The following is a 27,601-nucleotide window of genomic DNA, read 5'->3' as shown; positions in this document are numbered from 1 at the left end:
GTCACACTGCTTCTAGTGGGCTGGTTTCAGTTTGGTGCCTGGTTTAAAAAAGGATGTCAAAAAGACTGCTTTTTGCAGAATCCAGAAATGACAATAATATCTCCACCAACAATATCAGCAGCAAGACCACCACTGTGTACCAAATGCTTATCTTGTGCCACACAGTGGACTAAACCATGATCTATTGTCTGATTTGATCTTTAAAACACTTCCTTTACAGATAACAAATCTGGGTTTATCGAGGTTAAGTAATAAGGCAGGTATTTGTTAATCTGTATAAATTTGCCCAGGAAAGGCAGGGAGGTGATGCCCCAGGGAACGTTGCACCTCCTCTGCTGATGGGGGCTCTGGACCACGGCCTTGGCTGCTGGGATGGAAGAAGCTGGAGTACCATGGGACATTTGTGTGACACTTTCTGGTCAAGAATGACAAGCCCACTCACTTCCGAATAACATAGTGATGACAGGTGTGGCTCGCTCATGGGAAGTAAAGCGGCTGAATCTCCAGAGCTGGGAATGCAGGTCCCCAGATGGCCCTCAGCTACACCCACCTTGCACTCACCCTGACTGCTGTTTGCCTGACTCGGGCAGTTTTGACAGCCTGAGAGGCCATGCACTGCTCAGGCCAAGGCCCCTGTGGGTGACTTTGTGGGGCACTGGGGAATTGGGTCCTTTCTTATACAGTTTGCCCGAGATGTGCCAGCAGTAGACTGGGCCTCCCCAGGGCAGTCCTTCAATCAGCTGGTAGAGGGGGCCTGACCGTGCGGAGAGGATGCTTGTTGATCAGACGGACTGTTTGGAGCTGATGCTGTGAGATTACTGGGTACTCCAGACAACTTTATCCCAGCCGGTTATTACATATTACCTATTGTACTAATACACAGAAAAATGCAAACTATCGATATAAAACAAAACCAGTTCATTCAAGAAGCCATAGATGCAAGGTTAACCAGGACCCAGTGTAACTTGTACGTTTTTTCTAGAATAGTGGCTTGAGCCTTGAGGACTCGCCTGCCTCAAGCCATATCCTGGGAAGCTGACCCAATGGAGACTTAACATCTCAAGGGTGAATTCATCTTCCTGGGTCAGAGTTGGTTTGGGGTCACATGCTCCTGAGGTCCCTAAAGACCACGTGAGCTGCATTGCGTCCAGCGGCTCCCATGACACCTCCTCCTGGAAGGGAGTCTCCCATGAACCAAAGCTGTGCCCACCCCCCTCCCACTCCTCCGTCCCCCCATGGGACTTGCCGAGGCACCAGCCACAAAGCAGAGCAGGGACGCCTGAAGGGTGATGCTGGGGCCGTGGGTATCAGAATCACCTGGGATGATTATTAAGACAGATCCTGGACTCCCCTACATCAGTGCAGGAAGGGCCAGGTGCCTGGTCCAAGCAAGTGGCCCCCTGCCTCCACCGACCCCAGCCTGAGAGCCAATGGGCCAGATGGCGAGACTCCCAGCACGTGAAACTAGAATGACGGATTAAGGATTTGAGAGGAAGTCATGGAAGTATGGACCCTGTCTGGGGGGCTGGGGCCCACATAGCTCAGAGGAAGCATCTATATGAGATGAGCTTCCGTGGGGTCAGTAGGCCTGGGAGGAGAGCAGCGAAGAATTTTAAAATTGAGAAACTGAACTTTGCCGATCCTTACTGGTCTCAAATACGGATGGGGAATTTAGAGGCATGGGTCTTACCCAACCCACCATGGGAACTTGGAGAGATGCCTCCACTGGGACGTATCCCCAGGCCTCGTGGGGAGGAGGTGAGCTAACCCGAGGGTTGTGGCCAGAGAATTCTCAACGTGGGTGATGGCTTGTTCTCCTGGGAGTTCCCTCCCTCTCACCTCCCCCCTTGTTTACCCTGCTCCCCTGTCTGCAAGCCTCTGCCAGCCCTCGATGCCCGCACAGGGTAGTGGGACCGAGGGTCACTCACCCGGATGGGCCCCACTTCCGCAGAGATACAGGCCCCGGAGAGGGCAGCGGTAGCTGGAGTGCAGGGGCACAGGGCGGGCAAAGTACAGCTGGTCCAGGGTCATGGCGCAGTGGAATATATTCTGCAGGAGGCAGGGCCACAGTCGTTAACATAGGAGTGTTACATTCTCCACCCCGTTCCCCTCCCCTGTTCTCCAAGGAAGGTTCTTCTCCTTCCAGGATGTTTTCTCGGGCTCTTGTGATGCAGAATGAGGAGGGGAAGAGAGAGAATAGGCACAAGTCCTAGGGCTGGGGGTGAAGTTTCCTAGAGGCATTTTTCAAGAAGGAAGAATGGTAGGGAGCATCTTCAGAGGGCAAGGAAACTGAATGGGAAAGAAAAGGGAGATTTTAAAGATGTTGATGTGGACTATGAATCCCCCTCACTCCGTTTGAAAAATAGAGGAAGTTGATTTATTTTGACTGCTGGCACGTGTGTCTTTGGCCAAGACACCCAGCTGAGCTTGTGCCCTGGGGTTCCAAGGTCACAGTAAATGGCAGATGGATACTGGGAGCTGAGCACGGTTCTGCTCCACTGGCCTGGGTCAGACCAGCCGAGGAGGGAGGAGGTGTGGGGGAGGGGGAAGGGCACACCTGCGGGGCAGGTCTGGACAAGACCAACATCTGCTGGACGTCACCGTGGGGATGACCTTCACCTGCCCCATCAACGTGTCCCAAACTGAGCTCATCCTCTTCCCTCGAGTCGGCTCCTGTCCAGTCTTCCCTGCCTCCGTGGATGGCGTCACCTCCCCCTCCTTGGCCTTCAGGTGGACCCTTTACGTCCCCTCCACCCGCCCTCTGCACGCACATTTATCAAGACTTCTCAATCCACCTGCCCAACCCTTCCGCCTCCTTTCCCTTCCCTTCCTACTGCCTGGCCTCTCTCACTCTCTATCCGGACCAGCGCTGTCCAGTAAAAATATAATGGGAGCCACACATGGAATTTTAGATTTTCCAGTAGCCACATTAACACTTAAAAGGAAACTGGTGAAATTACTGTTAATAATATATTTAATTTAACCCAGTTAAATGATATATTTAATTTAACCCAATAGATCCAAACTATTATCATTTCAACACGTGGTTGGTATTAAAATTATTGATGAGACATGCTGCATTTTTCTGTACTCAGTCTTTGCAATCTGGGGTGCATTTTATACTCGAAGCACATCTCATTTTGGCCTGGCCACATTTAAGGGCTCAATAGCCACTCGAAGCTAGTCACTGCTTTATTTGATCTGGCCTCCTGACCCATCCCCCTGCCTCTAGGCTCAGTGAGTTTTGTTTTTGTTTTGGTTTTGGTTTTGGTTTTGGTGATACGCGGGCCTCTCACTGTTGTGGCCTCTCCCGTTGCGGAGCACAGGCTCCGGGCGCGCAGGCTCAGCGGCCATGGCTCACGGGCCCAGCCGCTCCGCGACATGTGGGATCTTCCCAGACCGGGGCACGAACCCGCGTCCCCTGCATCGGCAGGCGGACTCCCAACCACTGTGCCACCAGTGAGTTTTTGATAAGAGAAGTGTGAGCACATGCAGCCTGGGGGAGGGGAGGTCCCTCTGAAGAAAGGCAGATGGGAGGGGCCGACATGGACATCCAGGCAGAAGGGCCGCAGTCCCAGTCCCGGTGACCTGCTCAGCAGCTGCTGCCTCTCCTCACTCCTCGCTCACTGTCCAAACCTGACTGCGTCTCTTCCCCTCTCTGCTGTGGTCTCTGCCTCTGTCCTCTCTTCCTGCTGAAGGCTGGGTGTGGAGGGACAAGATAAAGCCGAGTGGGCATGCCAGGGAGTCGGGGTACAGGGAGAGTGTGACGAGAGACCCCAGGCCTGTACTCACCCCCCCAGGAAGCCCAAAGACTCTCTCCAAGTCAGGGGGTGTGAGGATGTCTCTGCCCACCACGGAGCTCTTGAAGCCGGGGGCGTAGGCCTCAATGCAATCACACACTGGGTGTCGAACACAGGGAAAAGAGATGGTGTTAGGAGAAAGAGGTGTTACGACTGTACAGCTCGGCATATTTACTAAATTCATTAAACTCTACACCTAAAATGGATATTTTTTCATATGCAAATTATACCTCAGTAAGCAAAAAAACAGTCCACAGGCAAATAAACAATTCATTACAGAGGCCTATAGGTGTCAGGCTAGTAGAGCCTCCCACTCTTTCCCACCTTTTTACTCCAACCCTAAACATTTGTCTCCCCTTGAACATGTAAAAATTTCTTCACCTCATTGCTCTGCTCAAGTTATTTCTTTTGCTTGGAATGCACTTTGCTGCCTGGTCGACTCCTATTCATCCTTTAAAACCCAGCTCAAATGTCCCTTCCTTTGGAAAGCTGTCCTGTCTCTCTGGCTCACCGCTTCCTCCTTTGGTTCCCACGGTCCGTTGTACTGTAAGATTGGTTTGTTAGTCTCCCCCGCTGGACCATGAGCAACCATGAGGGCAGGAACTATGTCTTTTTGGCTTTCTTCGCCCAGGGCCCGACCCCAGCAGTTACTCACTGTGTTGATTTAGGTTTCCCTGGGTACTCCTCTCTCCCTGGCACAGAACTTGCAGGTGTTAATCCTGAGTGGGGCAGTCAGGAGGAGAGGCCATTCGGGACTCTCGGCCAGCTGTCACTGTGGAGCCAGGGCGGTCTAGCCCTCCTTACCTCTGTCTGCGTGAGCGTTTCTCTCCTGCTCATCCCAGGTCTTGCCTGCAGCCAGTGTGTAGGGTGTGTACTGAGTGAAGAGGGAGATGACGTGGCAGCCGGGGGGAGCCAGCGTGGGGTCCAGCGAGGAAGGGATGCAGAGCTCAATCATAGGTCTGCGTGCGACACGGGGAGGAGAGAGGGTGGGGCCTGAAGAGCAGCACCTGCCCGAGGGAAGGGGCTGGGGAGCCACTCTGAGATGACGGGACAAAATGAAGGCTTAAGATGGGAAGATGCTGGGGCCGGGCCTATGATCTCTGTAAGGTCATGGTGGCGTTTGCCTGCACGGGCTCGGTGACCACCAGGACAGTCCAGACCACCCACGGGGAGCTCCCTCATCTCCAGGCCCCTGTCCCCGGCCAGACCGGCAGGCTCCAGGCTCTCTGGTCCCTCCCAGGCCAGGGTGGTGAATGAGCAGCGGTCTCTGCCATCCCACCACACCTCCTGTGCTCTAACCAGGGGCTCAAGTGTCTCCAGGGCCCCCACCTGTGGGAAGGCAGGCCATCCATGGCGTCTTCAAAAGCCTGATGGAGAAGGAGGGTGTTCTCACAGTTGAGGTGGATGGAGCACTGGTGATGGGGCAGCGGCTGGCCCCTGGGAGCATTGGGGGCCGCCAGGAAGTCAGGCAGCCTGTCGACAGCCACTGAGGGACCAAAGAGGAGGGTCAGGGCCCAAAGGCCTGTGTCCTCAGCCCCCCAGAGTCCTCTATCTCTACCCATCCCCTGCTCACCCGCATGGTGGACTGGAAGGAAAAAGTATGAAAAAGTGTTTCACCTTCAAACTGGGGGGCAGGCTGGGGGGCGGGGGATAGAGATGATGATGCAGGTCAGTCTTTCCCAGACATGGAGATTTCTCACTCAGATAACCTCAAAAGAAACAGCTCTACGATCTGGTGTGCCTCTTACCATTGATCTTGGTAACAGGCGACTGGGTGTCCAGCTGGGAGATTCTCTCCACGAACTCCTCAGGAAGCCACTCCTGAAAGAAGAAGGTTCTACCCTGGGGGTGGCCAAGGCCCCAAGGGGGCTGCTTTACTCCTTTGCTCAGACTGGTCCCTCAACCTGTAGTGCTGGAGACCCTCTCCCTCTCTCAGAGCTCGGCCAAACCACTTCCTCTGTGAAGCCCTCCTGGACCCCTCCAGCTCAGCGCTAACCACTTCCTCCTTTGCAGTCTGCCAGCGTCCTGGCTGTAAATGGCCCACACCAGCTCCTGCTACGGATATGGCCCCTGGGCTGCAGCGTCTTTCACCTCTGGTCTGTAAGCTCCTGGAAGTCTTGATGATCTCAAAATTGTCTCAAGATGCTTTTGAACTGATGTTTGCTGAATTTGATTAGTGGAATCACTCAGGAAAAGTGGTGCCTTGTCCCCAAGAATAGTCCCCAAATCGCTGGGAGCTCCATGCTCATACACGTATTATCATATGTTTGGGGGAGAGGGAAGGTGTGATCAATTGCAAAAACTGTCCCAAGTCCCCAACCCTCCTTGTACGCACACCCCTTTTTATTGCCCTCCCACCGTGACTGAGCTTGGCCATGAGATAAAGCTAATGTCAGCAAATAGGATGCAAACAGAAGCACTTGCGTGATTGAGTCTGCTCGGTTTTGCCTTTTGCCAGATCTGGACTACCATGCCAGGGGGTGAGAGATACACAGAGCAGAGCTGAGTCATCCTGGACATTCCGACAGAGACCGCTGGATTAGCCCCGGCCATCAGCAGGGCCCACTAGTGACCCGCAGCTGCTGGAGGAGCGCATGAGTGAGCCCCGATCACGTGAACTCAGCCAAGATCAACGAACTGATTTCTACTGCTCTGTGCGCTAAATCCGTATTTCTTGTTATACGCCCAGAAGCTGTGTGGTTGTTATGCAACATTCATGTGGCAACAGATCACTGACACAAACAGTGGAATTAGAGCTGGTTAGAGGGGAGAAATCAGGATAGTAGGAAAGCTGTAGAAGTAACCCTGGGTTGAAAGTCAGACCTGAGTTCTAGCTCTGGCTCTGCCAATTGCTAACTGCCTGGCCTCTGTCACCTCACGTCCCCGGACCTTTCCCCTCACCTGTGAGGCTTCTTTGCTCTTTGCTCCCTGCCCGTTAGGTAAGGAGAGAAGACAGATTTCCCCACATCCGGAGGGACTTGGCCCTCGCATCTCCCACCCTGATGTGGCCCTGGTCCCCTTGATCCCTCCACATTCCAACCCCAGGCAGACATCTCACCTCCACCCCCAGCCTCACCTGTGGCGTCAGCTTCAGGAAGGTGATCTGCGGTGACGCGTTGGACAGCACCACTTTGCTCCTTACCTCCGAGCCGTCTTGCAGCACGACTCCTTGAACGCGCCCTCCACTGCTCACCTGCACCTTGGCCACTGTCTAAAGCCACGGGAAGGAGCCCCCAGGGTCCCCGGGCAGGGAAATGCAGGTTGAGTCTCGGGGGATTTCCGCTGGCCATGCTGCTCCTAGGCACTCACAGCCTCGTCAACCCCGGCCCCGATTCTCTGCAGCTCCTGGTGAGGCGTTAGCCCACCCCTCCAATGCAAAGGCTCAGCCCAAATGCGGGATAGTGGCTGTGAATTCGAAGCGGGTAGGCAGAAGAACTGGGGCCTTGTTCACAGCAGTACAGGCTGCAGAGCCCGAGCTCCTCGAGTCTGAGCCCGGCCTTGTCCGTCAGTAAAATGAGGGACCCTCCAAATCTGAGACTTTGTTCTAATCTAAGATCCTTGCCAAAAATTGGGGTGGGGTAAAGGGGCTGTTCACCTTTTCAGTGAAGATACTTGCTCCGTGTGCGGTGGCTGAGCTTGCGATGGCGTCGGAGAGGGCACCCATGCCGCCCTGGACGTAGCCCCAGGCCCCCCGCATCCCCTCCAGACCCCCCATCACGTGATGGAGTAACACATACCTGAGGACAGATCATCAGAATCAGTGGCTGGAGGTGGGGTTTAATCTCCTCAGAGTTCTAGGTGCAGAGAGTCCTTGCCATCCTGTATCTTCAGCCCCTCCCTGCCCCCATCCAGCCCTGTCCGACTATCCTTTAAATGAGCTCGAGACTCTTGCAAGAGCCCTTCGTTTCCCATTCTGCATCCTCTCCCCCTGTAAACGTCTGGGGGCAGAGCTTTGGTTCCAACAATGTGGTAGCGATGCCCAAACCTGCCTCTCCAGCTCTCTCCTGAGTGCCAGCCTGTATGCCCAGCTACCCACAGATGTCTCCACTGGCATGGCTCTGGGCAGGCATCTTGAACCCATCCCCTTGTCCCCATTCTCCATCAGTCTTCTCCATCCCAGTGAATGGCACCTTTAGTTTCCAACAGAAAACTGGGTGTCAGTCTTGCCTCTTACTAGGCCCTCACCACCTACATCGTCGAGTGCCTCCCAAAGAACTTTCCAAGGCCCCACTCCCTGCTGCTTCCTCCCTGGTCCAGGCCACTCTCTTCTCTTTCTTAAGTTGCTGCAGTAACGTCCTCCTAATTGGACCCACTTCTCCCACTCGTTCCTCCCTGTAGACCTTTCTCCACGTAGAACCTGGAGCCCAGTCTCAAAACTCAGCTATGCTCCTGTCACTCAGCTCTTTTCAAGCCTTCACTGGCTTGTCGGTGCTCTGAGGGTGATGGCCAGTCTCCAAAACCGGCCTTCAGGGATCCTGCCTGCTCGTCAGCCTCGTCCCTCCCTACACCCCCCCGCCCCAGACACCCCGCACTCCTATTAAGCCAAACCTCTCAGTGCCTTGAATAGATCATATAATCCACTTGCAGCTCCTACATTTGCACATGGTGTTCCAGAATCTAGAAGCCCCTTCCTCCCTCTTCTTTTATTTGGCTAATTCCTCCTGTCCTTAGAGTCTCGGATGAAACATCTCTTTCTCATGGGGGGCTTCTCTGAGCCTGGACCACGTTGTCCCACCATCACAGTGCCCACAGCTCTCTAGTCCACTCCTTGCTCTGTGTCTACCTCCCCCATTAGGATTTCAACCCCATTCACTACCGTGTCCCTGGACCTAGTCCCCAGGCAAGTGCTCCAACGATATTTATTGAAAGAATTAATGAAAAAACAAATGACTTAAAGGCCCATTTCACAAACTGGGCAGTAGCTAAGCCTCCTGAACACCCACAGAGAAAAGGACCAGAGGCCCCAGCTGGAAAATCCAAACTGGCTGGTTGATCTTGGCCAAGATGTTGCAACTGCTGCCAACTCCCACTTTTCCATGGCCCTGGGGAATTTGGGGCTGGCTTAGTGTGTGTTGAAAAACCACTTCCAAAGTGTGCTCTTATCCCTTGAGATAAGCCACACTGACAGCTTCTAGCTGCATCTTCTGGTGCACTGGAAATGGACCAAGACTTGGCAGCATCCTCTATCCCAACACACACACACACACACACACAACTCACACCACACACACACCACACATGCACAACACACACACACACACCACACACACACAACACACATACAAAACACACAACACACACACCCCTCCATTCCTGCTCCTACAGGGGCTCATTAAATCATACCTCAACTACACACTTCACTGTGTCTGACTGCCCCCTCTCGGATGAGACTGTCAACATCCCCACCCCCCCACCCCACTCACAAGGGGAAAGGCAGCTTCCCATCCATGTGAAGGTATCTGTGTGTGTGCGAGTCCTGGAAGCCAGGGAAAGGATCTGCGGGAGAGGGACAGGCAACAGGGCTTTGTGGGAAGGGAAGAGATGATAGATAGGTAGATAGGTAGATAGGTAGATAGGTATGTAGATAGGTAGGTAGACAGGTAGATAGATAGATAGATGATAGGGAAGAAGATGTTCATGTTGAGATATCACAGGCAGCAGGACAGAGGTGTTTCTACTGAAGCAGTAGGGAGTAGTGGCTAAGAAGGAAAACCCGGGGTGGGGTTGGGGGGAGGTCAGACAACTTGGGCTGGAAATCAGCTCTGCCACTTACTAGCGGTGTGACTTTGGGAGGGATACTTCCCTTCTCTGAAGCACGGCTCTCAGGGGTTGCTTCGAGGCTTAAGTGAATCCTGTGTGAAGTGCTTGGCTCCTGCCTGGCTCACTGGCTGAGCTCAAGGAACAGTAGTTATTGCTCTCGTGGGGGAATCGGCTCCACTCCTGCTGCCCCACCTCACCTGCCACACTCACCCACTCCCCGGAATGTAGGGACTTGTCATGGCTCCAATCACAGCATCCGTTGCTAGAGTAGCTTTTAGAGGCTCAGACTCAAACCACTGATTCAGCACCTGGGACAGCAAGACAGCCAGGAGAAGGGCTTACCTCGGGAGCAGAGGCCCCCTCACTGCAAGGTCCAGCCTGAGGCTGGGGAGCCCCTCACCTTGACAGCTGGAGCTGTGAGGACCTGGTAATACTGGGGCAGCTGGGCTCCCAGGATGCGACCTAAAGGAGGAGATCCATAAAATGTGAACCGAGACAGGCAAGAAGGGAGCACTCTGATCCATAATGTCTCTGCACCAGTTTCTTCACCTGTAAAACGGGAGGGCAAAATATTCTGTACCCTTACGAGCTATTGTGAGGATTAAACGAAGTATGTAGAGCATTTCTAAAGCATTTCCACAGGCACTTAATACGTTTTATCTGTTAGAATTATTTTGGGGCAATTTTTAATTTGTATCTTATTCCCCTACTTTGAGTTCTGTAAGGCCGTGCCCTGGGAAGCAGCAGCTTGGCTAACCCATTCCTCTGATACTGATTCAAGCTATCTCCGAGAGTAACTGGGCACTAGGACCTTGGAGGCAGAGGTCATGAACCCTAGGCATTGTAGCCCCAGTGCCCAGCTTGGTGCCTGGCACGTAGCAGATGCTCAATAAATATTTACTACATGAATGTTTATTGTATGACGCTCCTTGGACTGGTAATCTGGGAGGCGATGTCTACTTTTGGTGTCTGTGGTAGATTCTACTGGCTCTGACCCTTCACCCCTCCCCGTGTCCACACACTTTGCCATGTAACTCTGCACCGCTTCCCTCCCTAGCTGAGTCGACCGCCCTGCCCCTTGATTCTGGGCTCAAATGATTTGCTTGGCCAGTGGAATGTTTACTGATGTGATGCAGTCAGAGGCTTGAAACTGGCCTGCACATTGGGGCTTGCCGTCTGTGCTTCTGTCATTGACATAAGAAGGCCACGCCTGGACTAACCTGTGGCTTCCAAGAAGAGGATTAGAGACGCCTGGAGCGGAGCTGCCCCAGCCACAGACACATGCATGAGATCAGACCAGATCAGCTCAGCCCAGCTGGGACCAGCTGAGCCATGCAGACACTTGAGAAATAAATGTTTATTTTTATATGCCACTGGAATTTTGTAGTCTGTTATGCAGCAATTTTGTGACCACAGCTAACCGATGCAGTACTTTTCTAGAATATAGAAGCTAAACTGGTTTTTGTACCCTAGAGGAGTGGTAGAAAATAATAGCAGGCTTGGTGAAAAGAAACTTCCATTCTCATACCCACGGCAGACATCATTAATTCATCACAGAGTTTTTTCTTGCTGAGCCCAATAATCTAGCATCTTTCTTGTATGGGGGCATCTCTTCAAACTCTCTTGGCCCCATCTCTTATTCCAGCCATGCCTATGGTGACGAGCTCCGTGCAGGCTCTGGTCAGCTTCACACAGTGCAACCTGACAGCATCCCACCTCAGACCTGAAGATGCGCCTCTTCATTTCTTCCCTGGGGCTTCCCTGGCACCATGACAGGACACCCCCGGGAACCCACTTGGCACCCATGGATGCACAACCCAGAAGTTAATGCCTCATGTGGAAGTTAACACCCCAGGGGGCAACCTCTGACCACTGGGGGACAGAACCCAATGGGTAAATGTTTCCCCTTTCTTCTCCTGGGCATGTCCTCATGTGCATTTCCTAAGGCTTCTCAGAGGGAAGGACCTCATCAGCCACAGTGGTGGCCAGCTCAGTAATGCACCCTGGTATCGACTCTCCCTCTTTCCCGTTTCCCCTCCTTTCCCTGGGATCCCCCTTCAAAATGAACTACTCCCACATAAGCCTTTGGCTCAGGCTCTATTTTTAGAGCACGCCATCCTAAACCTTTGTCACTTAAAGTGCTCCAGGTGGGGGCTTCCCTGGTGGCACAGTGGTTGAGAGTCTGCCTGCCGATGCAGGGGATGCGGATTCGTGCCCCGAACCGGGAGGATCCCACATGCCACGGAGCGGCTAGGCAAAAAAAAAAAAAAAAAAAAAAAGTGCTCCAGGTGGCCCCTATTAACCGATGGCAGTTGGCAGGCTGCCTTGGAGGTTCAGGCTTACGTCCAATTGAGGAGAAAATGGGCTCAGTCACATGAAGGTGCTCATCATGCCCAGATGCCTGCCCTTGGACTTACCCGCCTGCAACAGGGGCTTGAGGGTGGAGAGCGACTTGAGCCTCTGCAGCAGGGAGCCCCGCTGGAAGGCCTCCATGTCCACCGGGGCTGAGTCCAGCAGAGGGTCAATGGCTAACGCCAAGCGATTCATGAAGGCCTCATATTCGGGAAAGGCCTGGAACAGAGCTCCGAGTCAAGGCCCCATTGCCTAGAATCCCACAAAGACACTGTCCCCAGGCCTGGCCCTCCAGCTGCCCCCCAGCTGAGGCTCGATTCCTCAGGCCTCACGCCCAGTGTGGCTCAGCCTGGCTGTGCTGAGTTACTCCCAGTTCTAGGTCTGTGTGCTGATGTCAATACTAGGGAAGGTCAGAGAGAGCCTGGATAGTAGGAGGGCCACCATGTAGTGGCAGGGGCAAGGGGGTTGATGCTGGCCAAGACCAGTCGTCAGCCACGGAAACCTCAAGTATCCTAGGAAGTGGTCTCTGTGATAAACCAAAAACCACTTAAAAGTTTCTCCTCTCTGTCCTGTCTTTCTATATCTTACTGATAAAAGCAAGATATCTCTGCCTGTATTCCAGCATGCTGACTGTTCCTTCCTGGGCTGCAAATCTCTTGCATCCTCTTGTCATCAGCAGGGACAGAAACTTGCATCCCTTCATCCCACAACCTCCCGCAACAGAATCCATTTAGACAGCCTGGTTATGACCCCCACAGCCCCCTCCCTGGATGGGCGACAGGAGCAAGGATGGGCACCCGTGCTACCCGAGGCCCTATCTTAATTCTCAGCTGAGAGCTTTTAATTTTTGGTTCATCTAGACTCATGGATATACCCATGGAACTTTAACAACTGTTACACAAAGAAAAGCTCTGTGTTGAAGTACATTGGAGAATCTTGATTAAAATGAAGGTAAACAGCTTTCTCTGCAGTAGGTCTTTAATGCGACAACGTGCAAAGACAAAACCAGAATTCAGCTCCTTACTTTCCACAGTGGGATGTGGCCTCTGCCTCCCGCTCCTGTGGTCCCCAGCACACAGGGCCACGGCCACACATGGCCAAGGCCACTGCTCTCTAAGCCCAGGGACCTGGCCTTGTCCTGAATCCTCTCCAGTGCATCTGAGACAAGCAGGACTTGGAGCAGAGGGTGTAGGCAGTGGACCCCAACTCACTGCGCAAAAGAATCACTTGAAAAGCACTTTTTTTTGGTTGACTTGATCATCAGCCAGTGTTTGGAAACCACTGGCTGAAGAGAGATGCTGTGTCTGTGGTCTTCTTGGTTTTACCCAAAACTAGATGAACACAACAAAAAGCAACACACATGGATTGGTTAACCCAGGTTCTTCTTATAAAAATGTCTCCACCAAGATATGAGTTAATGCTATGCCTTCAGCTTGTATCTAGGCTTGGTACAAAAATGGCCATTCAAAGAATCTTTTTATATCTGTAAAACCAATCACACCAGGCCCGTTACATTCAATGACTCATCTAGAAAAAGCTACCCAGCAAATTCCTCACAGTGCAATCCTAGGAAAAGAAATGTGCCTCCTCCATCTGATGTGTGTACTCCCCTTCACCAGACCTGCTCACCACCATGGACACTTTCTTACCTTGGGCTGCCAGGGGATGATGCCAAAATAAATGAATATGTATTACGATGCTCTTGTCCTAAATTCCTGACCCCGTATGTTCTATCCTTAACTGTCTCTATCTCCCCTTCTTCTTTTTGGCCTTCATGTGTTTTAATATTGATGACCACCTGGAATCCTGTATGAAAGCAGGAGAGGTAGAAAGCACATAGAACAGAAGGACATACCAGTGGACTCCCTTTTGAAATTCAGGTGGAGGCCACCTGAACAGTGGCCTCAGGCTGAACACACACAGGTTTGAGGGTCTCCAGTGTTCACTGGTCTTAACCAACTATCCTCCACCCCTTCTCTTTGCAGTGCCTGAGATCAAAGGCTGGCACAGACTGGAGCCCTCCTAGGGCGGATGAAGTGGCCTGTCCACACCCTTGTGGCCTTTGACAACCTGCTCTAGGACAACTCCAACCAAGCCCATTTTTTTTCAAGAGCGGCCACCAGGCTGAGATGGAGGAGATCAGTCTCTGGTCACCTTCCCTACCTGGGCATCCTTCTGTGAGAACTGGGCGATCTGCTTCTGGTTTTCTGCCATGTCTGTGCCCAGCAGAAGGGACCTGGGCACCTTGCCCGCTGTGCCCTCTTCCAGCATAGGTGTGAATGAGTGGGGGTTTCGAAGATGAAGCCTCAGCCCATGTTTCTGCAGAACACAGACAGCACAGGTAACATTTGAAGGGATCTGCCCATGACCCTTCTCTGATTGTGTCTGTGTGACCACTTAGGTACCTGCATGCAGGTTCCCAAGGCCTGTGGTCCTGGTTCCTTTTTTTTTTTTTTTTTTTTTTCTGTACGCGGGCCTCTCACTGTTGTGGCCTCTCCCATTGTGGAGCACAGGCTCCGGACGCACAGGCTCAGTGGCCATGGCTCATGGGCCCAGCCGCTCCGTGGCATGTGGGATCTTCCCGGACTGGGGCACGAACCCACATCCCCTGCATCGGCAGGCGGACTCTCAACCACTGCACCACCAGGGAAGCCCTCCTGGTTCCTATTTTTGATACAAGTGTATAAAAAGCCCTCTTGCCCAGGCACCCTATGGCAGACCATACCATACCACGCCACGCTACCCAGTGCCAGGGACTGTACTAGGGTTTACAATGGTTACATCACAACAGCTCTGTAAGTATATCATCCTCATTGTACAAATGCAACAGTAGAGGCTCAGAGAAGTGAAATAACTTGTCCAGCGTCACATGGGGAGGTGGATCCTGGTTTTGAAACCACACCCCTGTGACTCCAAAGCCCTGGCTCTCAGTGTTAGTCTTTAAATGCCCCCATTTCAGAAATAATAATTAAAACTGAGAAAGACACAATAAAGCCACAGTCATGTGAAAATCCATATTTACAAGGTGCATAAATCATTCACATCAGAAACAACTTATTTACTTTGCAGACTCATGTACTCCAGGGTCACTTTAAATGGAAGTTCCCTTGATGCACTGAAAATATGATTTGATTTACAAATATTTGACTTGCACACAGAACTTTCCAAGAGTACATTTACTTCTTCAAAGAAGGTGGAGATAAAACAAAAGGGGTCTGTGCTACCTCCACAAATAAGACTTACTGCTCCCGCTAGAGACTTCTTTTTTCTTAAACCACTTTATTGAAGTATAATTGACATACAAAGAGCTGTATGTATTTAATGTGTGCAACTTGACGAATTTGGCGTTTAGAGACTTCTTTCCCCAGATACTTGGTCTGCTCCCTCACCTCTTTGAGGTCTTTGCTCAACAGTCACCTGAGTAGCAAGTTCCCCACCCCCATCCCCTGCCCCCGAAATGAGATCTGTGAGCAGAAGTTTTAGGAAAACACGAGGAAACCAACAGAGATCTTTCCAATAATTACAGCAGAAGTTTCCCCAAGCCACAGGTGTTCCAGATGGCAGGATCTCCACGGTTGAGCGTTCTGTGGAGGTGAGTCTGGGCGTTGGTAGGGGCAGGCTGGGAGACCCGCAAGACCCTTTCTAACACTAAGATGGGGAATGCCTTTGATTCCAAACTGGAGGAACTTCCAGCTTGGTTCCTCTTGATACAGTGAACTCTTTCCCACCCAGGTGGTGTCCCTAGTTCCTCTGTGTCTCTCACCCTTGGCATCCCATCCATCACCAACTCTCACAGCTCAGCCTCCAGACCTGGTCCCCATGTCCCCGCCCTGACTCAGCCTGAGCCACCACCCTGCGACCACGGCTACTTCCACCACAATCCACACCATCTAGCCGGTGGTATGACCTTTCATAAAGTCATAAATCCCATCACTCCACTTCTCGATTTAACACCTCTGCTGCCTGCCTCCTGCGCTCAGGATAAAGCACAGGCCCTTGCTTACAGCGCGCGAGGCCCTGTCTCCTCTGGCCCCTGCCCCACTCTCACACCACCTGCTGCCTCTCCGCCGGGCACTGTCTGCTCCGGCCACACGACCTTCCTTCCCCTTGGGCCTGTCCACCTTCACTTCCTCCTGACTGCAACGCTTTCTGCTCAGATGTCCACAGGGCTGGCGACTTCTTGGCATTCGAATGCTAGCTCAAACATCACCCCTTCAGGGAGGTTTTCCTGGTCACCAGTCCAGGCTGGACCTCCAGTTCCTCACTGTCACATTGCTTTATTTTCCTTTCTTTAGGTGGCACTTACCTCTCCCTGAAGTCCTCTCACTAAGAGCAGAAGCCTTGCCCCCTTCCCTCGCCTCTGTCTCCCCACAGGCCTCTCCCAGGGCCTGGCACAGGGCAGGTGCTCAGAAGCATTTGCTGAATGAATGAATCAATAACCTCCCCTCACCGAAAAAGGGACCCAAGAGGATCCCAAGGGCTGTTTCAAGTCTCAATAATTGAACAGGATTAACTTATTTATCTGATTCCAGGACTTTCTCTCATAAAGGGAGCCGTTGTTATTCTTGATGGTTTTGATGATGTGGTGTCAGAATAAGAAGGGGCTGTTAAACCATCATTATATTATCCCCATTAGATTTGCTCAGATCACGCAGTTTCCCTCTTGTAAAAAACAAACGTGGGCTTCCCTGGTGCGCAGTGGTTGAGAGTCTGCCTGCTGATGCAGGGGACACGGGTTCGTGCCCTGGTCCGGGAAGATCCTACATCCCGCATGCCGTGGAGCGGCTGGGCCCGTGAGCCATGGCTGCTGAGCCTGTGCGTCCGGAGCCTGTGCTCCGCAATGGGAGAGGCCACAGCAGTGAGAGGCCTGCGTACCGCAAAAAAAAAAAAAAAAAAAGAGAAAATCGCATCTGATTTACCCATGGGATTTCTCAGCATGTACAGCCGTCCTGGCTGGAAATTGCTGGGAAGGGACAAGCCGTGCATTAGGGGCCAGAGAAATGGGAGATTTAAGGGGTGCAGTTCTCAGAGTTGTGCTCTGGGGTCCTCCTGCTTCAGAATCATTGGCTCCTGGGCCACCACAGTCCCACAGAATCACCCGTAGTTCCTCTGAGCAAGAACCACTTTCCCACCAGTTGCCCAGATTTTTCTGAGGCACCTGAAAGTTTGACAGCCCTGCCTTGGAGAGATTTCCGAGGAGAGCAGGAGCAGAGGGATGGGGTTGGGAGCCAGAAGGTGAGTGCAGGTGGGAGGGAGGACAAGGGGGTGCCACTTGAATGAGGTCAAGGCTGGTCCAGGGAGAGTTGGGGAAGGCAGCTGCTGGCTGATACAGGATGAAAGACACCACCTCCCCTCTGCCACATACACCCAGGGCAAAAGCTCTGCCCTCCTTGTCTGGATCCCACGACTCACTGTGGGGCCACTGTAAAAGCAAGCTTACTATCCACGTGCATGGAACTGGGAGATGATCTCATCGACAGCTGGGAAAACTGAGACTTGGAAAACAGGCCCAGTGAGGCCCCAAGCAGGTTGGCAGAGTCATCCTCTGGCTCAAGTAGAGCTCAGTCTAATCGGGTACAGGCCCACAGTGGGAAGGTCTGATAGGAAGTAGCAGGCCACAGGTCCTTCTGGAGCCTCAGTTTTCTCAGCTGACAAATGGGCATAATATTGGGTTGGCCAAAAAGTCCGCTTGGATTTTTCCGTAACATCTTACGGAAAAATCGAATGAACTTTTTGGCCAACCTAATAATACTAGCTGACAGTTGTTGAGCACTGACCATGCCCCGTGCACTGTACTAACGGTTAGCAAACACCAACCACTACAATAGCCTTATGAGGCAGGTACTATTACATCTCCATCTTACAGATGAGGAAGATGAGGCACCACCAGGCTAAGTCATACAGCTGGTCACAGCAGAGCAGGGATTCAACACCGACCAGTTAGGTTCCGGAGTCTGCAATCTCAGTCCCGTGCTCTACCGAGGCCGGAGCTGCTGGAAGAGCTTGTGTCTGTGACCTGGTCCACTGTCATCGGCAAAGTGCCTGGAGGGGCACGAGGCTGAGCTGGGTGGCTATCAAGGTGCCCACGGTGGCGGCACCTCACAGAACGAGGAGGAGTCAGTTAGACCTGGCTCAAGTTCTTGGTCACTTCCTAGTGTGCGAACTTAACCCCCCTGAATATCGGTTCCCTCATCATAACATGGGGACACTACTTGCTCTTGTCTCACAGACGAGGACAAATTGACGGAGCATGAAAGCTCGTAGCCCAAGATGTAACACTGGTAAAATAAATGCTCTTTATTATTGTTTTGGAAACAGAATATTCCTAGAAAGAGGAATAGTTGCCCTCCTATAGGTATCTTCTGAGCTGTCAACGTCCTGTTAAAATAAGGTACCCCGCACTCCAGGGGGGATTAGTTCTGTGCATCATGCAGCAGGACTGCTTCCCCCCTTGATCTGAGCACCGTTCTCCTATTAATGTAGCCCAAGATCAGAGATCAAAGGATATACTCAATTCACTTGGGAGCTGCTAGTTAAAGGAACCCTATGAGAATACCATTTTCAAATGAGTAACTTTTTTAAAAAAATAAAGAGAATGGACTTCCCTGGTGGCGCAGTGGTTAAGAATCCGCCTGCCAGTGCAGGGGACATGGGTTTGAGCCCTGATCCGGGAAGATCCCACACACCGCGGGGCAACTAAGCCCGTGCACCACAACTATTAAGCCTGCTCTCTAGAGCCCGCGAGCCACAACTACTGAAGCCCGCGTGCCTAGAGCCCCGTGCTCCGCACTAAGAGAAGCCACCACAATGAGAAGCCCGTGCACTGCAACAAAGAGTAGCTCCCGCTCGCCTCAACCACAGAAAGCCTGCTCGCAGCAACGAAAACCCAATGCAGCGAAAAAAATAAATTAAAAGAAATCCCAGGAAATTATTTAAAAAAGAAAAAATAATAAAGAGAATAATGATGTAAAATTTTCTGTTCTGTGATCCTCAGCTTTCATAAGTTAGATTTTTCAAAAGGAGGGTCTACCCCCACCCCTCCCCTCACCCTTGCCACTCTGCATAATTGGTGTGTCTGAAAATTGCCTTCACCTATCGTCTGGTTTGGACTGAAGTCCACAGACCCATTCCCAGGCCTTGGCAGGGTTTCATCCAGTCCTGGCTGGTGACAGGTGTGTGCTCTCTCTCTGTGTCTCTCTTCGGGGCTCAAAGAATAATTTATTTAATGGGTGTCAGTGGATTAATGTCTTATTAATTTAAAATTTAGGGCAAAGTTGGTGCTGAAGTGCCATCAATGTCATATACAGATGGCACAGGGGACCTTTCTCCAAGTGGTGGGTGACAGGGGCACCGAGCAGGTAAGCTAAGTGGGGTCCCGGAATGCATGACCAAGTTTGTCAAAGAGGCAGTGAGGGGGTGAAGGAATCTGAAGGGGCGGGGGGCAAGACTGTGGACCAAGGTGAGGCTAAGAGGAGTGGACAGAGGCAGACTGTGAGTTCTCAGAATGCCCTCAAAATGGCCCAGGAGCCCAGAGAGGTGAAAGTCCCCGAGTCCGACTTCCTACTCAAGCTGCCGAGGACGGTGACAGGCTCTCATGTGTAATGAGGGCAGAAACCAGCTCAGGTCCTAAGGCAGCTTCGCAAACTCAGATGCCCAAGGGTCCTAGCAGGTTTCCTATGGGGGCTGGACAGACCCCGGGAAGTGATGTGACAAAGCAGAGCTGGGACCGAATCCACGTAAAGGGCCAGCCGGTACAGCATGTAGGAACATGGGCCTGATGTTGACAAAGCTTGTTCTTCGAGAGGTTTGATTTGCGTATGAAATTTCCTGATCTTTAAGACACTGGGTGGGCCAGACAAAGCCCATTTGTGGGCAGGCACTACGGAGACCATGGGAGATAGACACACCCTCGGAGGGAAGAATAGCAACTGCCCACTTCCCCAGCCCCCAAGCCATGGAGCAGGTGGACACACACAAACACACACAAACACACATGCTGTACCTTCAGCTCCAGTTCGGTGTAAATCTGCGGTCGTAGCAGGCTGAGGAGGTAGGATGCTCGGGAGAACTTAAACCCTGAAAATGAATCGGATGAAGACAGTAACCAGGGGTCACCAGTGGTCACCCCCCACGCCCCTCACCCACCTCTTTGGCTCACCTGGGATTATTTCCTCTGTGACAGCTGCACCCCCGATCACGTGGCGTCTCTCGAAGACTGCCGTGTTCACCCCCAGTCTCTGCAGGTATGCCGCCTGGGGCGGGGCACACAGGGCCCTCCCTTTACCCCTGGGGGCTGACCCACACTCTCAGGGTCCTCACCACAGGGCTGGCTCAAGCTGTTCCTGTCTCTGATATGCCCTTCCCCCTGCCACCCGTAAATTTTCACCCCCCTCAGGTGTTCTCTAAGACCTGACATGATTGGTCCTGCCCCTCCACTTCCCAGCCCGAGGTGACCTTCCCTCCTGCAAGGTCCGGTGCCTCTGTGGACTCTTGCCCATCTCCTGGGGAGGTGGGGTGGCAAGCCTCGCTCTCCTCACTGGCCTGAGGCAGGCAGCACGGTGAGCTTGCCTGGTGAGTGCTGAGCCAGACCGCCCAGGTTCCACTCCCTTTTCTCTTTTCTGCTGGGGCGGCCTCAGTACCTAATCCATCCAGCCTCAGTCTCCTCATGTGCAAAAATGGGGCTGATGATAATAACACCCACTTTGACTGCTTCATGGGGTCGCTGTGAGAATTCTGAGCTGGTCCCTAGAAGGGGCTTACACGGGGTCGCTGGCACACGGGACGTGTTCAATCAATGAAGCCATGATTATAGCACAGCCTTATTTTGGGGAACAAATGATGCGGGTGGGGGGAGATTAACTTTTCTCTAGCACTTAGTGGAAAATCAATAAATATTTGTTGAACCGAACTAGTCCTGAGTCTACAGACCTAAAATGCTGGTCCTCACACCACTACAGCTACCACCCCCAAGGTGACAACAGGGATGGTGTAGTTCTGAAGGCAGACTTTTAAAAAAGTTTGCTTGGCGACTACAATGTGCCAGACACCGTGCAAGCATCATCTCATATAATCCACCCTAGAAGTAGGCACCGTGATTCTCCCCATTTCACGGAGGAGGAAACCGAGGCTCAGTGAGGCTAATAGCTCAGGATCACAGAACTGATGAGTAGAGGTGTCAGGAACTGAACCCGGGCGGTCTGGACAGAGGTGTCAGGAACTGAACCTGGGCGGTCTGGACCCAGAATCTACACTCCTGACACGTCCTAACAAGAAAGGAGAAAAGAGCAGCCCAACATGACATTCACAAGGTGGCCTGGCCCTCAGAGGTAAGCCCTGTTTCTCCCACTAGACGTGAACAATCTCACAATGATGACCGCAGACAGGGATAATCTACACCACGACAAAATGGGACGGAGCAAAAGCCCACTTTATAACTGTGTCTGAGCACAAAAGAGACAGGGTCTACTGGGCCACCACAAAATACCAAATGCCCCCTCTCTCGGCCAAGATGAGTGATGCTACGTGTGCACAGTGACTGTTCTCCTCACCCTAGTCTCCCCTCCCCGCACACACGGTTACTGAGATGCCTGCTCACAGGGCTGCCTCCACTCTGACAGTATCCAATCTAGAGCCAACCCCTACTTCCTTAGGCTGTCCCCAAATCAGCCAACCGAAGTGCGTGTCCTAGAGTAAGTTCCTCCTATACCTCTTATCCTGGGACGCCCCACGGTGTCCCCATGCTCACCATTTGTGTAAGGCTTTATGAGCCGGGTCCTTGGGGCACATCATCTATTCCCTTCACCTCAATTCGGTGAGGGTGGGCACTTTAATTCTCATTTTACCATGGCTCAGAGAGATAAAATGACTCACCTTAACCTTCGCAAATGGAAAGTGCAGAGCTGGGGACAAACGCACGTTGGTATTAATACAAAATCAATGTTTTAAATTACTGATCAGTTGAGTTAAATAATGTCCCCTGTGAAATGTTCAAGTAAAATGGCTATGTCAGGGAAAGTCTTAAGATTTAACACAGGTCTCCTGGCTCTCCATGTTGCTGAGCCCCCTGCATTGATATTCTAGAGCAGCCGCTGCTTCAGGAAGATGCTCCATGTTAGGCTCGTGGCCTGAACCCCTCTAGCACACACTGTGGCTTCCTAGGGGTACATGGACTCTGGTCTGAGAAGCACAGCCTTAGGGTAACCCTGGCCTGGCTCAGCTTGGGACCCAGAAGCCACCTGTGCTGGGGCAGGGCCCTGCTTCCTCTGCTAGGTCGGCTTCCTTGCTGTCTCCAGGGCACACTTTGGACCGTGTATAGCTGCTGTGTTCCCCAGGTTGGTACCTGGCCTAAACCTAGCTGGGGAACATGGGGTCTGTACACAAGGACAGCCCACAATCTGGAGTCAAAGGCCCCCCAGCCCCAGTTACCTGACCCCACAAGCTCCAACCTGCCTCCTAGGCTATGCCTATTACACACTTTCCCAGCTATTTATCACCTCGCTTTTGAAAGGTCATGGGGGAAACCTATGAGCATTAAGGAGAGGAGAACAAGGGAGCCCCTGATATCCTCCTTAGCTACTGCAGGTGTCCATTCGAGCCAGCCGCTAGTCAGCACCAGGGCGCGAGGACTAGCCGGCCTTTCCTTCTCCCCCTCAGCCTTCATCCTGCTGGCTTCCTTACACTCCTGCTGAGGACCACACACCCAGGGACCAATGAAGCGGGGCAGATTGGGAGGGACTTACAGCCACCAGCCCGTTGTGTCCTGCAACGAGAAGGAGGAGGGGGGAGGAAAGTGACAGTGGTCAGCGGGCAGACAGACACATTCCTTGAGGAGTGTGGCCACCCACCCCTGTCCCCATGCCCATGAAGATCCTGGAGAGGTAGCAGAACTTGGGGGACCCCCTCACCTGTACCTCGATGATGGAACAGCATCTAGCTCAATGCTATAAGACACCAGTCTTTGGGGAGTCAGAAAACCCTGGCTCTTGCCCTGAACTGAAAAAAGTCCTGTCACCCTGGCTTAGCCAGTGGCTCATGCTGGATTGGGGACAAGGAGAAATCCACAGTCATTAGATGAAAACTATCCCACGAAGCCTCGCATTGCTGGGCTTCTGGCACTTGGGGATGAGCGGGGGACTGTCAGAGGTAGTGTGACAGTTGACTTATCAGGGAAGAGAGGTAGGCGAGGCTGTACGATGATGCCGGGCGTCCCTGGCTGGCATGGGATCACCAGCCGTCCAGGTGAGTGCTGGTCCTGTGGACATTGGCTGCCAGGCATGGCTTGTTGTGCCCAAGTGTGGCTCACAACAGTGCCCCAGAAGGGGCGTCTTTGTCAATTCCCAGTGTTTCCCAAATAAAACAGGAACAGCTCAAAATGAATGAAACACATATGGCTTTGACGTGCGCTAGAGTAGCTCAGCGTGCTTCAGGGGCGCCAGCTGACTGGGCAGATTTGTCTATTATAAAGTTTCTTTCCAAAAATTTTAGGCAGGCTGCCCCTGGGGTAGGAGCCCTGAAACTTGGCTTGGGATCCCATGTTCCACACCAAACCCCCTGCTAGCAAGTGCCTCTCCAGCTCTGAGAAGCTTCAGGATCACATGAGAACTCGGGTAAACACCGATTCCCTAACCCCTCCCCAGAATCTACTCAGCAGTTTGGGGGCGTGGACCAGGATGCACTTCACAGAAGCTCCCTGGTCATTCTGATGCAGGTGGTCTCAGACCCACAGGCCGAGCACATGGGGCCCTGGGGTTGGGGCCTCCCCTTTCCTTAGTCTCAGAATAAAATGCAGCAGCTGGAGAAGTCCTCGATGGGCAGAGAACAGGCCCTGGTTGCTTTCAGGGAAGGGGGCCAGGCCTCCCCTGGGACACATGGCACATGCTTCTCTTTGGTGGTGGGAAGGCACTCTGAGTCTTCAAAGATGACAGAAGATAACTATGTTCTCTGAGCAGCAACCTGAACCCAGCGTTGACTCTAATAAACGGCTCAGCCATTAAACTGACAAACATCCACAAACAGGAAGCAGCAATGACCCACATGATGGATTTCTCACGGCCGAGTTGGTTTTGTCTTACATTTTCCACATAGAGACCTGCCAGAATGTTCGAGGTCATTGAGCCAATTTATCATGCATTAAAGGAACCTCTGAAACGGAGTTTTTTAAACCTCTTTGACCATGATCTGAGGAAGAAATGCATTTTACTCTGTGACCTGACACCTCCCCCAACACACACATAAATGTATTTCACAGAAACAAAAGTTTCAGGAACTAATATTAAATCATCATGTGATAAGCATGTGATGATCTACTTGATTATATTTCATTTAAAAATGCTGATTGACCTAGTACTATTTTTAATATGTTTTGGATAATTTTCTTAAGAAAGTTTCAAAAATATGATGGAAGGGAATCATGAATGGATGGATTGCAACCTGAAACTTGGAAAGCCCTGCTCTCAAATACATATGACAAATTAAAGGCAGACTGTCCTGGGTTCATCCTGGCTTCTGCTGTCTTCCCCACGTGTAAAAACAGAGGGCCTGCCGGACCTGCAGTGTTGAAGGGAGGATAACCAGTAATGCACGTGAAGCACCTGTCCCCTAGCAGACAATAAAAGGTAGCTGCCTTTTAATCAGTGCTGATCATAAACCTTGGAAAACTAATAAAAGCTTCCAGGCAACAAGGTCCAGTTCAGTCATCACATGTAAGCCCACAAATGCACAAACAAACCTCAAAGGGCAAAGGTCGAGGATCCAACAGCCCAAGTTCCTCTGCCCTCCCCCACTCCCCCACCCCCAGTCCTGGCTGAGCCTTCCTGCAGCTTCTGGTGACCTCTCCTTTCCCCCTGAAGGAGTCTTAAGCTGTGGGCTCAGGCTCAGCTTATCTCCAGGCCAGACTGCAGGGTTCCTCATGCAGCAGGCACGGGGGAGCTCTGGAGACAAGCTGCTCTGAACGTGGGTTCTTGAATGTGTGGGCTGCAGATGCCTCCACCAGATCCATTCCAAGTGTTGGTTAGATGTGCTGACTTCCTCAGAATCCTAATCACCAGGTAGGGGGCCCAGGAACTGCATTTTAACTAGTTCCTTGGGTCATTCTTAGGCAAAGTTAGTCAAATGACTAAATCAGGGTCCTCTTTAAGGTGGCTCCCAGGTTCCCAGTGTGGCTTCAGGGAGCAGAGATAATCTTTATCTTAGAAGATGCCACTGTATTCCTCACTCAGGCTGGAAATGCCTTCAAACCAGCAATTAGAGAAGCAACGCCAAAGGAAAACTCAGGCCTGAGACTCACACACTTGTGGCAATTCACCCAGGTATCTGGGGACCTACGATCAACCCTCTCTGCCAAGAGTCAGCAGGGCTGGGCTGTCACCAAGGGCAGGAAAGGTGGGAGGCACTTCCAACTCCTGAGCCCAGTCAGTGGGGGCTGGAGCAGGAGTCCCCCAGCCCTGGAAGTTGGTGAGACAGTTGTCAAACGCAGCCCCTGGTAAAAAATTAAATTACATCAACTTACAATGAAATAATTATATGAAAATCAAAGGTAATAAAGACTCAAAGCTTGTCACTCCCTAAATGTTTCACATTGCTTTAACGGTTGGCTATGCTTTCACGGTTATTTACCTCTATAGACCCATAGAGGGGCCATGCTACATGATGATCCTTGGCTGCGTCTCTCTCCCAAATTCACCTTTGGTGACATCATATTGGTACTTTGAAAAAGGCCACAGTGGGAGTACTCACACTATGGAAATCTGCAAACATTACACACCAGGGCTTGAGTTATTATGTTTTTGGTTGTTAGACTTAAGATAAGTGATGGAGAACCTGCTAATAATGTAGATTAAACTTGTGTCTGTAGCTGTTACATTGTGAAATGGTGCAAAAAATTGAGGAACTGTTCTTCCAGCGTTCGAAAAACATTATCTGATTGAGCAAAGTCATTCCCGTCATTGAGGAAGGCGTGAAGTTCAGACATAAATCTTTGTTTCACTTTCTTTCTGCTGTTTAAATAAAAATATCAAACAACATTCTTTTCAGAACTATTTTCATTTGTCAAATTGCAACCACAGGTTGGTTACTGAGTTTGGCAGAAGTCACAGGTACTTGGTAAGAATGGATTGGCTACCTGGAATTTAGAGTATTGTTTTTTTTTTTTTTTTGCGGTACGCGGGCCTCTCACCGTTGTGGCCTCTCCCGTTGCGGAGCACAGGCTCCGGACACGCAGGCTCAGTGGCCATGGCTCACGGGCCCAGCCGCTCCGCGGCATGTGGGATCTTCCCGGACCAGGGCACGAACCCGTGTCCCCTGCATCGGCAGGTGGACTCTCAACCACTGCGCCACCAGGGAAGCCCAGTATTGTATTTTTTATCTGCAAAACTGTATGCTACACTTTTTACTTCCGTATTTATAATAAACTTATGTATGGATATATATGCACACATTTTCCCTGGAGAGGTGACTAGTAAACATTTGCCAGCACATGACTGCTCTTTGTAGGGGTAAAAATGAAGAAATGCCCGAACAGGGACACAGCTTTAAAGCTGTGTGATGAGCATGTCCTTCCAGGCCTGTCATGGTCGCTCTGTATAAACCCAGTTGGAAATAATGTCAGAAGCTGAAACTGGGGCTGTGTGTGAGTGGGAGTGGGAGGCCCCGAGGAAAGGCAGCCTGGTCCTGGATCGCGGCCTCACACACTCGCGGTGGAATCAGGTGCCCTGATTCCTGGGGCTCAGCAAAGCATAGCAGGGTCACAGCAGCACGTCTCCTACGTGCCCAGGCAGGGCAGGCAACAGGGGCTGTCACCCTCTGTGCATAGGCAGGAGGATCTCTGGGACTCATTTCTATTTTTTCCTAACTCCCCTTTATGGAGCAACTGCAGTGTCCTTGGTGGGGGGCGGGGTGTCTCAGTGGTCAGGTGGTGGTGACCAGAACTCAGGGCACGTGGGGTGGTTGGATTTCACACTTCTTGTCCCAGGGCTCTTTCCTTCCAAACCTTACATACCATATGCCTTCCAAAAGTATGGTGGCAACTAGCTAATTTCACAGGAGATACGTGGAAACCCCTGAATTCACCTAGTCCTCCCTGGTCATTCTAGATGGGAAGACTCAAGCCCGGAGAGGGCAAGAATCTGCCCCAGGCCACACAGTGAGTCGACAGCAAAGCCAACCCCAGAACCCCGGCATCTGCTCGCAGACAGGTGGGCTTTCCACACCAGCAACTGCTCTCATCCCAACTCCTGGCCAGCTTGTGCCAGAGTAGAGGGCCGCCAGGGGCTTCTGAGCAGGGCTGCCCTTCAGCCCCTCGGCTCCGGCCCAGCCCACTTTACCTGCTCCTATTACCACTGCATCGTACTCCGGCTTCAGACGTCCCCTGGCATCGGAGTGAGCTCGTCTCCAAGCGGGGCGGGGAAAGGCGCCCACGGCCCTGCAGAGCCCTCGGCCACTTGCAGCCATTTCTGCCCCGGGCTAGGCCAAGAATTTGCTTGCAAGCAGCTTTTTGTCTCTCCAGGCAGGGGAGGAGCAGGGAGAAAGCAGGAAGAGAGGAGGAGCTGCAGCCCAGCTGCCGTACTTGGCCCTAGGCCATGACTAAACAGGGGACGCTGAGCTGCCCACAGCCCAGCCTGGCCCCGTCCACACCGGGCCGAGTCACGGGAGGTCGCCTGTTAACCACGCAGAAGTCCTGAGCCTCCAGGCCT

The 27,601-nt window shown here is 52.1% G+C and overlaps 1 protein-coding gene across 1 annotated transcript; it reads right to left on the bottom strand.

The window, feature by feature from the left end:
• PYROXD2 (pyridine nucleotide-disulphide oxidoreductase domain 2) lies at positions 1-27,379 on the bottom strand. Its single transcript, XM_060101035.1, has 16 exons — positions 27,233-27,379; positions 22,652-22,671; positions 20,071-20,164; positions 19,915-19,988; positions 14,076-14,231; positions 11,978-12,131; positions 9,961-10,022; positions 9,771-9,868; positions 7,396-7,537; positions 6,877-7,011; positions 5,549-5,621; positions 5,130-5,286; positions 4,605-4,759; positions 3,793-3,899; positions 1,929-2,049; positions 1-1,172 (listed from the first exon to the last, which is right to left on the bottom strand). The coding sequence occupies exons 1-16, from the start codon at positions 27,357-27,359 to the stop codon at positions 1,102-1,104; spliced, it is 1,746 nt and encodes a 581-aa protein (XP_059957018.1). The 5' UTR covers positions 27,360-27,379; the 3' UTR covers positions 1-1,101.
• Positions 27,380-27,601: the final 222 nt, after the last annotated feature.

Source organism: Mesoplodon densirostris, chromosome 1 (genome assembly GCF_025265405.1).
Source record: "Mesoplodon densirostris isolate mMesDen1 chromosome 1, mMesDen1 primary haplotype, whole genome shotgun sequence".
Lineage (NCBI taxonomy): Eukaryota > Metazoa > Chordata > Mammalia > Artiodactyla > Ziphiidae > Mesoplodon > Mesoplodon densirostris.
This window is presented reverse-complemented; position numbering and strand designations above follow the sequence as displayed.